Consider the following 12,343-nt stretch of genomic DNA (forward strand, 5'->3'; position numbering starts at 1 on the left):
CCAAATTGTGGGTTGGTGGTACATAAAGATTTGGGAGTAAAAAGAACCCTAAAAACAGTGTCTACATTTATGTGCACCAGTGCATGTTTACACTAGTGTTCTAAGGGAATCTGGGTGCCTGGATGCCATAACAGAATAGGTGGTCCGTGAGCTGCATTGGGGAGCCTACTTCTAGGCGCACCTTTATAGAATTTCCACTTAAGAGGCAAAGAGCACAATGAAGCCACAGAAAACACCTTTGCTCATAAAACATAATTGTACATCCCTTTATATACTGTATATCACATCAGACTTATCTCTAGCTCAAAAGATAATAACTTAAGACTGTGGTTGATTACCAATTGTTTATTCTCAAATTCCAGATCATACCCTTTTATGGCAGGGCTCTAGCCAATCTCCTCCATATAGATTCTTATGAATGCCCTTCAACATCTTTGATGGCAAGTTTCTTAGATACTTTCTGCAGCCGTCATATTCAGCATTGCACAAGTATACACTAAAAATATGGTTTTACCATTTGTTAAAAAGACTGTTCTAAAAAGTCATGGTTTTAAGTTTACCATTGTTGCACAAAACTTAAGATAAAACCAAATGTACGAGAAAGGAATGACAATCTCCCTCTCTCTCTTTGTTTTTTTTTTTTTAATGATAGGCTGCAATATCAGATTAGTTTTGAAATGCAGAGGTTAAGCAAAGCCTGGGTAGGGACCCAAAGAAACCCAGTTACCATTTTGATTTTTGTGCCAGTGTACATAAACAAAAATTAACACCCTCTTTAGAAGTGGGTTAACAACTAAAATCTTTGAAGAGCTATGAGAGCTTAAAATCCTTATCCTTCTATAAGAACTAAAAGATAATTCTAGTAGCAGATTCTGATTAGAATACTTCAACTTTAAGACAAAACTTTCTTGCCCCGTGAAATAGTGATGCAACATTCACCCAACGCCCAGTATTTGAACTATACTGCATATTTGATTTTCTGTTCATCCAGAGTTCCACTGACACCACATGACAAATTGAATTCATGCCCTCTACAATGGGTAGGACTGATACACCAGACAAACCTCAGACTGAAGCTGCATTACTGCCAACCTAGTTCTTGTTTTAACTAATGACCACAGCCTGGAAGATGTTTGAAGTTAGGGCTATTATTAGATGGGGTATGAAAGTTCCTCCTTCAATGACCCAAAGTGTACAAGAATACAGTATCAATGATATACACTCAGTTTTTCAAACACATGTAGCAGACTTACAAAAATGATATACATATACAGATATACAGTCATAGATACATATATACATCATAATACAGTGCAGAGAAACATGGTCTGTCCTATGAAAAGAAAGGTTTTTTTTTTTTACTTCTGTGACCTTACAAGAGGCTAACAGAAACCTTGACAGAAAATAGATTTGGAACTCCATCACATGAGTCTAAGATCTTGGCTTTCACTCCCAGTCTTCAAGGGCAGTCAACAGATCAGGTTTTCAGGATATTTCTAATGAATATGCATGAGAGATATGCATACCGTGGGGTAGTAGGAATATCCTGAAAACCTGACCTGATGGCCATCAAACACTGGGAGTGAATATCAACAGTCTATGGCTTCAGAATGTCCTTCATGACAGACCTTTGCTTTTAGAATGTTTTTTTACTAGGTCTGAACCAAATATTTGTATTCAATTCAGCCGAATAGTGATTTAAATTCAACTACAAATAATCCAGGGCTCTACTATACTAAATCCTACTGAAATAAACACTTGATCTATGATTTCACATTGCTTCTTTTATTGTTATGTTACAGCTCAATGCCTATTATTCGTATTCAGCTGAATAAATATGCTATTTGGTACAGCTCTAGTTTTTACATGACAGGTAGCATTCGAGGATATGAAAAAGTATTCTGTTGAAAGTGTCAATTTTGAACAGAAAAAGGCGCAGTGTCCAAACTGAAGTCAGGGCTCCGGCCTAAAATGGAACTAGCCAGTTGCAAAAACTAAAGGTAAAGTGCCAAAAAAACTACTAAAATAGAAGGAAAAAACAGGAATGAAGGATCTGAAAATACTACTACTACTACTACTACTAAATAAAACTGTAGAACTAAGAACAAAAAGAGCCGCACAGGAAGGCACTGTAATGAGAAAAACACATGCTATGAAGAGAAGACAGCGACACATCCTCTCAACTCTGCAGAAAAACAAAGACTGAGGTACCCGAGCTTGTACACTGGGCAAGAAGGCACCAAAGCACGCATGGTAGGATGCTACTAGAAAATTCTAGTACTCAATAGTCAGTGTCCGCACCGTGCTCTGTCGGATGACGTCACCCACGTGAGAATATGAAAGCCTGATTGTCCTCAGAGAAATAAGAGAAAACCAAGCACGAGGGTGGTTTGCGCCTTTTGCCTATACACCTCTGCCAAAGCAATGAGGAGCCTGGAATGATTGAGGCTTCTATTTCTACCCTTTTCCATGGTGGGGCAGATGGCGCCACCCTGCTTCAACTATACCAACAGAGAAACGATCAGGAATACAAGATTTATCAAGGCTTCCCAAGTCTCTCCTGGGGACTCCATAGTTGGTCAGGTTTTCAAAATATTCTCAATAAGTATGCATAAGATAAATTTGCATAGGTTGTACCTCCAGTATATGCATATTCATTGTAGATATTCTGAAAACCTGACTGGTTATGGGATCCACAGGAGAGCTTCAAGAAGCCCTGTTTTACATTATGTTGCATTCTTATTGGTGGGGGAAAAATAGTTACTTAAGAATGCTGAATTGCTATATTTTACAAAACAAGGAATCAAGAAGGAATAGGCTCCATACTGCACTAGATATACTACAATGCAAACATACCCAGGGCACATTATTCAAACAACAGAACACCTGGTTGTGACATCTATGAAACTGATATACATATTCAGTGAGTTTAAATGTCTTCAAGCTAAATACAATATTATTCATAAAAGCACAGTGCTGGTATCATACAACTCCTCAGCCACATCTACCCTCTGCTAGTCTGAAGCACTGACACCCTACAGAGAACAGGGGAAAGAGGTGTCTAGTGCCTCTGAGATTAAGAAGCAGTTATTAATCAATTTTTTTAATCATTTTTAAGTTTTATTATAACCAAGAGATTTTCAGGTACCTCATTTTGGTTGTGTCTCAACTAGACTGTAAGCACTACAAAGCAGAACTCTCGTTACTGTACAGCACTAGGTACATCTGAAGGTGATGCAGAAATGATTAGCATTAGTAGCTGTCATTGAATATTATTCACAAAATGATGCAACTACCATCAGTCAAACTAATCAGTTGTAAATTCATTTCATAGTGCAGGCTCATGGAGTGTTCTACTTTGAAACTGAGGTGGATGGGAAACCAGTAATAAAGTTTAGCTGTTGCAATGGTTTATACTGTAGACTCGGCTGTTTGAGTTGAAAAAAGTCCCTTATCAGTTTTGACAACTACCCTTCTACTGCCACTGCCAGGGTAAGCTAACAGCTATGCATCAAGTGGCAGGAGTAATAGTAGTTAATGTAAAATTGGTCCAAGCACCAAAAGTGGCAACATCTAAAATAATAAAACAAGACTACAAGGAGAACAATAACAAGCAACTTCTACGCAGGACTTCTTTATGGCAGAGCTCTGAACACAGACTTCGGATGCCATCATGCCCATCTCCCACTTGAGGCAAAGCTTCGGCTGAATGAAAAGCTGACTTCTGAGTTCTTGTGCTTTCCCCATGCCGCAAATGGAACTATGATGACAGTACTGTTATCTTCAGTACCATACTGCAGTGCCTGCAGAAAGAGGGAGAGAGAAAGAAACCAAATTTATTCAACTGGAACACCTCTGGGAGCAGTTAAACAAGCCTATGGGAAAAAAAAACATGCTGGCAAACCTCTATTTTTAATAATCAAATTGCTTTTATTTTGGGAAATTGATTTGACTAGAAATCCCAAGTACAATACAACTTCCATCTTTGGAAACAAGTAACCTATTTACTGCATGGCTAGTCAATCAAGTTTTAAAACTAGCTGAATACTGAATCATTAGGCCAGGAAGTTGCTAGAGCACTACAGCAGCAAGAGTCAACTTGGTATCCTCCACCCAAGGGGAAGGCATTCCAGCCACTGCAGAATAATGATACTTACTGGCTGGATACTGGCTATATACTCAGTGTATATGGACCAAAATTTTTCATTTCATTTTGTTAGGTTTCCATGTCATTTACAGGAATTTTCATTTCATTCCGTTAATTTTATTATTTTTCATTTCAGGAGCAATGTTGTTAGGGTGCCTTATTGATGGCATATAAAATTTTTTTTTCCCTGTTTTGGGTTTAAAAACAACCTGGTCAATATTTAGCCAGCGGTGGTCAGCGTGTTTTCAAATGCTGACAGCTGCAGGCTGAATTAGGCCCGGATATTCAATGCTGGGCTATGTCTGGGCACCAGCACTGAATATCCGGGGTATATTGGGGCATGCTTTGCTTCTGGCACTTATCCAGATTCTAGCCAATATTCAGTGGGACCAGATAAGACACTTATCCAGCCCAGCTGAATATTAGCAGGACCCGGTGGTCAGTGCAATATGATTATATATTAGGTATCCCCTTTGCACCACAGAATCAGACTCATTAGCACGGTATCACCAGGTTCTCTTAAAGTCAGAGGAAGAACCTCCCACACCCCCTTCAACAATGACATTGGAAACAAACAAATTCCCCTCCTCCTTACCCCCACCCTCAGAGCTAGGAGATGAGGCATCCATGATCCTTACCACAGCAAGAAGAAGAGGCAGGAAACACAGTACAGCTTAAGGAAACATTCTCCCTTAAATTGGATGGGGAAGGGGAAGATAAAGGAACAAGTGGGAATTAAAGTGCCTGCCACTCGGGGCACAATGGACTCATGTCATGAGTGGTTTTGGCAGTGGATTACCTAGAGTTTCAGCAGGGAAGCATGCCTCCCTAAGCCCAGTACTCCATTCAGGACTGTTGAGAGACACAGCAGGGCCCCCCTGCCTGGGCTGCCACTGTGCCACACCCTCCACACACTCGGGCCACCTCCCCCGCCCCCTTACCTTCCTGTGTCTGCTCCTCCCTTGGTCTGCCGTCCCCTGCTCTTGTGTGCCGGGACCCGGGTTATTGCACTCATCCGGGTCCTGGCACATAGGAGCGGGAGAGAGACAGACCGAGAAGCAGGCAGGCAGCAAGATGCTTCTGCTACCTTGAAACCTTTCCGATGCCACACAATCCCCCCCCCCCTTGGAGGCCAGGCCATCTTGCTTCACCCCCCCCCCCCCCCCCCCCCCGCCAACCCTCTTGATGGTGCTTCCTCTTCTAGCTGTTATAAGGATCCTGGGTACCTCAGCTCTAATGGTAGGGCCAAGGAGGACAGGGTTTTTTCAATGTCATCATGGGGTTGTGGGGGGGGGGGGGGATAGGAAATTATTCCTCTGGCTTCTGAGAACCTGGAGATACTCTAATAAGGCCAATTAATGGTGCATCTAGTTTAAGTGATCGTAGTGCTTTGGTATCCTTACAACCAGTTGTGCTTCCATCTATTTCACGTGATGTGGGCTCTTTCCCTCCCTAGGTGTCCAATTTGGAAATATGGAGGCAACATTATCTGGCTGTTTGTCCCAGTTATGTAGATTTTCTGTGGAGGGGGACAGTTGTGAAAATGTTATCTTTGGAAGGGCTAGTGGGGAATACCAGGCCTCAGTTCAGGATCAAACGTATACAAAGATGTATCTTTGGAAGTCTCTAACAATGTTTTAGTTAAGAGTTATACAATGCTTGACAGTAAGTAGAGAAATTAGAAAATGTATTGAGAATGAATTTCCCCTACTGTACTATGATTTTTCCATATATAATTCTTAAACAACATATGTTAGATATAGTAGGGCATGAATTGGAACCCAGATGCAAAACATCCAAGGCTTATTAAGTTCTGGCCTAGATGAGAAGTTTGGGGACTGAAGAGGGTCTAGATACTTTTGAGCAAATTGATTTAAGAGCTTAGTTGGAGGATTTCTCATTATAAAACAAAGTGGTGATCTTTTCCCGATAGAGGTAAACAAGTGTTAAACACATTTTTAAGAGCGTTATTCATGGCCATAGGATGCATATATTTGCTGATGCGGCCTCCAAACCTCAGTCTGTTACTAGAGAATTCATGTGATTTCAACACAGAGTTTTTGCCTTGGTCATTTTTCTTTTTAAGTAACCCAAAAAATGTTTAATTAAACACAGTAGTAGGAAACTGTCAATTGCTGGCCTCTTTACACAGAGCCAAGAGACCTACCATACTTGTGAGACAGGGTGGAAGTCAAGATGCCTCATCTGGTATAACTGAAGGTATTATGTGACAGATATTAATAGCTATTCATTCCATTTTTCTTTTTAATTTTTAGTTCTCTTCTCATTTGTGGACTTGTAGGGTTATGCCTGGTTATTTTATGTACTGTGTTTTCATTTTCTGCTTTACAGTCTTTAAGCATTGTTATATTTCCTGTTATATCAAAAATTTAATAAATATTAAATTTAAAGACAGGATATGCAATTAATATATACTGGCTGATAGCTCTAGTTAAAGACAGTGTATACAGTCATTTTGTTTATGGTTAATCCTATAAATATGTCCCTGAGAACCACAAATGAGTTCTTTAGGAATAGCCTGAAAAACAACATGCATGAGATAGATGGGAGGATCCTGAAAACCTGATCTGTTTGCAACTCTCAAAGACTACCACTGAATACCACTGCTCTAAGAAAAAAACAAAACAAAAAACAGGTGCCTGCATATTTGTCACAACACAGGGCCTATAAAAGTATGCACTTATTGAAGGACTCTGAGCACAACAAAAAACACACACAAACACACTGAACCAGACACATTAGCATGCTAACTGCAATGCTATTAGTCTGCATGCATAAGGTTGCTAACGTATCCAAAAATCACCAGCTGTACCTGCTCAGTGAGGATTTGGGCTGCTTCAGTCGGATCATGGCACTGTTTAATTATGTCACATATTTCTTGGCTGTTCACAATGAAGTTGATTCCATCAGTTGTGAGAACCAGAAAGGCATCATCTGCTAGATGCAGCTGCAATTTCAAACAAGTGGACACATTGAAAAATGTTCTCTTAACAGAAAATACTGTTTTCTTCTTACAAGACATGTGCTACAACCAAGAGAAATCCATTTCTGACAGAGACATTCATGGACAAATCTATGTAGCAGATGCACTGGAGATTGGAAAATTCCACTCACTGAATTGACCATAATTTATTTAATAAGTTAGTCAGAACAGTACAAAATCCAGGGATTGGGTCACTCTGGATAGTCAGATTTTCTGGATTCTCAGGCAATACTTTTAAAATTCAAATTTCAGAAAGAATAAAGAAGAGCTGAACAGGCAAGTTCTGTTGATTTATTCATCAACAAATACAGAATATTTCAGCCAGTGTCTCTCCCCCCCCCCCCCCCCCCCACATCCAACATCACCCATCTGTCTCTTCCTTCATCACCCCCCCATCCATGTCTCTCTTCCCCTATTCAGCATGTCTCTGTCTCTCCCCCCCCCCCCCAATCTGCATGTCTCTGTCTCTCTCTTCCCCATCCAGAGTCTCTCCCCTATCCAGAATCGTCCTCTCTCTTTCTCTGCAGCTTAAGAAAATGCCAGATCCCCTGTCCTGAGCCCAAAGGAAGGGTTTAAGGTCCCCAAGGCCTCCCCTTGTGGCTACTCTCTCCCCCTGCACAGTCTGGTGTCTCTGCCTCCCCTCATGGCCCTATCTGCGGCTCACTCTCACTCTCCACCCCTGGTGTACCTTTTCAGATGTAAGCAAGTCTTCTGTGCTACAGTGCCAGTGGCAGACTTATTCATAGGCTGCCTCTGGCCTGCACTGGGCCTTTCCCCTCTGACCCAACTTCCTGTTTTCGTAAGGGCAGGATGGGTCAGAGGGAAAGACCCAGTGTAGTTTCTCTGCTTGCTAAATAAACCTGAGAAGAATTGTGAGGAAACTTCCGGAGTGTAAGTGTATTATTGCAAGGTTATCCTTCCACAAGAGTGTGGGTGGGTGTTATCCTCCACCAGAGGCGAGTGTGGTTGAGACCTGGGACAACCCCTGCTGGCCCGGGGACCCCAAAATCTTCCACACCAGCTGGTGAAGAGATTCGGCCTGCTCCGGTGGGAGAGAGTCCATCAAATCAGTCATACTATCCACATCTTCCGCCCCAAAAAATTCAGGGTTTGAACTTCCCTGCTTGGGGGCACTGGAGCAAAGCCTATAGAACTCCAGGATCTTTTGAGTGCGGATTCCACCACCACGGAATGATGAGACAACTGTGGTCCATCAAACCCAGAACAACTTTGGATCTGATACATCATCTTGGGGAGAATTGGAACAGACAGCGGGAACTCCCAGTTCTTCACCTGAATGTTTTGCAAGATCTTGTGAAGTGGGACCATCACAGCCTCTCTCAGAGGAAAGTTGTAATCCAGTACCTTGAACATCTCAGCCCTGGCCTCGACCTTTGTCTCCAAATGAATAGAGATAGCATTCGCCATCTCCTTGACAAAATCTGGGAAGTAAAGGCTCTCGGGTGGAGACGGGTCAGAAAGGATACCATAGGACTCCTCTTCCGAGAAGTACCATGGATCCTCCTCAGACGCCCATGAGCACTCCATATCAGTATCAGCATATAACTCCTCATAGCAGGGCCAAGACCGAGCCTGCCTCAACAAAGAGGAACTATGTCCTTGTCTACAAGGATGTCAAGATGTAGGCTCCACCCTCAACTCCAGTGAAACTTCCTCCATCGACTCAGAGAGACTGCCAGCATTGATGGCTGTAGGCACCGGCACTGCACATGTGTCAGAGACCTCACACAAGCCGAGTGCCTTGCGGAGCAGTAGGCAGAGGCATGACTGGTGCAAGCACCCCAGATGCCAATGCACTCGATTGGAGAAATCCCGCTAGATGCTCCTGGAGCATGGCCCGGATGCGTTCATCGAAGGCTGACAATGGGAAAGGCTGTGGCATGAGGTCAGAGACAGCCTCCTGAACCATCTGGGTCACTGCAGGTGACTGGTCCTGGCTGCATGGAAACCCCTGCACCAGCACCTCCTCAATGGAGGGAGAGCGCTTCTCCTGGTGCAGACACTTCTTGGGGACCGGAACTCCCAAAGCCCCGGTGCTTCCGGCACCATGTGTCAAGGGGGATCAACGTTTGTGCTTCTTGGCCTCCGCTCAATGCCAAGCATCGACACTCCTCAGTGCTGATGAGGATGTCAAATCTCCATGTGCCCTCTGTGTTGGGTCCGATGCTAACCGGCTGACATCGAGGCCTGTTCAATGCATGCCCACTCCCAGTGTTAGACATAAGTCTAGCAGCCATGGGGACTGATGCACCAGATGCCGGTGCAAGAGCTGACACCAATGTTGATGCAGACATCGACAATTCAGACTGGGCTCCAAAACTTTTCTCTCTCTGAGCATCTCTCGACAGCCGGGTTCTTTTCTGTATACACGGGCAAAGAAGACAGCTGGATGGGGTATATGTTCAGGCCCCAAACACTGGAGACACCAAGAATGGGTGTCTTTTCTAGAGATGGTCCAATTGCATTGAGCACAGCGCTTGAAGCCACTGGGAACCTGTGATGACAGGGGAGAAAAAACAGCCATGGCCAAATCAAATGACTTGATGATGATATCAAAAAGAGGCAAATCACCAGAAAAAATAGAGGGAAAAAAATCCAGACCGGAGCTCAGGCCTAAGTAGAACATGGGAGCATGAGAAAAAAACAAAACTTAAAAGTGTGGGGGGAGAGGGAAGGAGGGAAGGGGAAACTAAAACAGTAAGGGAAGTTGGCACCTTCACTGACATGGAGGGAAAAAACAGCCAATGCTAGGTCAAAAGGCTATATGGCCCAGGGAGCTCGAGTAGTCACGTATCAAAAATGGTCGATGATTCCTGGGCAAAAAAAGGGCTGAGAGGCCCCAAATGGACGAAAATTGAAAAATGGAAACAGTGTATATGTCATGAAATGTCTACAGCCCACCAGGGAGGTTAACCTTGCGACTACCTAAAGGGTCTGTCCCAGCACTGCTACCACCTGCACATATGCTCTACACTGGTATACCATTCCACCCGCCTGCTGGGTCCCACTGGCCTCTGGGCAAGTCTCCCGCCCACATTATTTCCCCGGTGGTTTCTAAGGACACTGGGGCCACAATCCTAGGGGTCCCACAGTTCCCAGAAAGCACCCTTAGACCAAAATACAAATCACCAGGATTCTTAGTCAGTCCAGGACAGCAGAGTCAATAAACTAATAAGGTTTACTGTCAGGAAATTGAACAGTGAATGGTAAGAGAGAAAAATGGTGAAAATATAGCAACAATAACAGGTAAATGAAACAGGTAACAATATTAAAACTAACTAAACATTTGTTTACTACCCAGCGCTGCATACATCTAGTAACGCTTTAGAAATGATAAATAGTAGTAGTAGTAGTAAGTAGTACCTGTGGAGTTCAGGAAATATAGCTCACAGGTTATAAAATATAACTGCACAGGGCCTCAGTAAAGAGATCTTTCTCTCTCCTCTCCCTATCTGAGACTAAAGATTACCTCACAGCTTTGGCAGGAAAAAACTGTCACTTCTGTAACAGCTTTACAAAAAAATGACAGTCACCATCTGCTGGCCAAACAAGGGAAATGCACCTCATGAAATAATACAGTTTACAGGCTTGGAAACCCACTGTTTTGCAACAGTATAATTTAAACAAATACAGAAAAAAAAAAAGAATATGAAGAAAAAAATCTCAAAAAAAGGAAGGCACCAAAAAGATAAGAGTTTGACACGCTGAGGAGAGATTTAAAAAACAACCCCTCTGCTCCAAGTAAAATGATAGACTGTTGGTTTCACGTGCGAGCGTTGGGCAGGAAATCACCCACACAGCGCAATAGGTGTACTGGCTTAAAGATTTAAAGTGACAGTGCACTTGGCAGTGTCTGCACTGAGCTCCGTGGAAGATATCACCCATATGTGAGAATATTATGCCTGCTTATCCTCACAGAAAAAAAAATATTTTCTTCTTAAATTTATCAACTGTAATGTGCCAGCTTTGGAAAATGTGCATTCCCTCATACCCATCACTTATAGAGTGATAGTGTTCTAGGGGGATCAACTTAATTTTTCTGCCTGGAGCTTATTTAGTCCTAGCTAAGCCACTGAGCTGCTCCCAATGCTGTGGGTCAATGTAAAGTGTGACTTTTCCATACTGATGATATCCAGAAGCACATATTGGTATCAACATGAATGAAAGAACAAAAAAAAGCATTACAGGATAAGAGAATCTTAAAATTGGGTGCTGAAATAAATTCCCAAAATTAAAATATTGGGGTTGTTAAATCACAAAAAAATTAGAGCAAATCATCTGTGATGAAGGAAAGCACATCTTAGAATAAAATTAAAATAATTAACTACTCTTTGGCTATTCAGAGGTAAAAGTGCTGATATTAGTGCTTTACACTAGCTCAACAACAGACAGCTACAGTTTAGGACTGGATGCTAGACGTGTACCACAAAACAAGGTAGTGATAACATTCAGTGCTCGGAAAGTTTTTGTTTCTAAAAAGAATAAAAGTTGCTTACTTTTAACATACTGTTTTTGAAGAAAACCAATTATATACATGGGTCATTTTACATTTGGTGCCAGATTCTTGCAGAACTTTCTGGAAAGGCCTAAAAGCTTCCCCCTGTCCAGGCATGTAAGCTCTTATGCTACAGCAAACCTGCAACTTACTAAATCTGAGGTAAAAACCCTAAAAAGGGTGTGAATGGGGGAGAATGCATGTGTATGACTGGTGAACTGAGTGAATGATACATACCTGTAGCAGGTGTTCTCCGAGGACAGCAGGCTGATTGTTCTCACGACTGGGTGACGTCCGCGGCAGCCCCCACCAACCGGAAGAAGCTTCGCGGGCGGTCCGCACGCAGGGCACGCCCACCGCGCATGCGCGGCCGTCTTCCCGCCCGTGCGCGACCGTTCCCGCCAGTTGAATGACAAGCAAAAAGATGAAAACGCAACTCCAAAGGGGAGGAGGGAGGGTAGGTGAGAACAATCAGCCTGCTGTCCTCGGAGAACACCTGCTACAGGTATGTATCATTCACTTTCTCCGAGGACAAGCAGGCTGCTTGTTCTCACGACTGGGGTATCCCTAGCTCTCAGGCTCACTCAAAACAAGAACCCAGGTCAATTGAACCTCGCAACGGCGAGGGTATAACAGAAATTGACATACGAAGAACAACTAACTGAGAGTGCAGCCT

General features: G+C 42.9%; 1 protein-coding gene across 1 annotated transcript in view; it reads right to left on the reverse strand.

Moving 5' to 3' along the window:
* Positions 1–555: 555 nt before the first annotated feature.
* Positions 556–12,343, reverse strand: part of PPM1K (protein phosphatase, Mg2+/Mn2+ dependent 1K) — a 78,927-nt gene continuing 67,139 nt past the window's right edge. Inside the window, exons 6-7 of the mRNA XM_030190672.1 lie at positions 6,981–7,115; positions 556–3,803 (exon numbers count right to left, since the gene is read on the reverse strand). Of these exons, the coding sequence (XP_030046532.1) occupies positions 3,672–3,803; positions 6,981–7,115 (267 nt within the window). The 3' untranslated portion in view covers positions 556–3,671. The remainder of the gene's footprint in view (positions 3,804–6,980; positions 7,116–12,343) is intronic.

This window comes from Microcaecilia unicolor, chromosome 2 (assembly GCF_901765095.1).
Source record: "Microcaecilia unicolor chromosome 2, aMicUni1.1, whole genome shotgun sequence".
Lineage (NCBI taxonomy): Eukaryota > Metazoa > Chordata > Amphibia > Gymnophiona > Siphonopidae > Microcaecilia > Microcaecilia unicolor.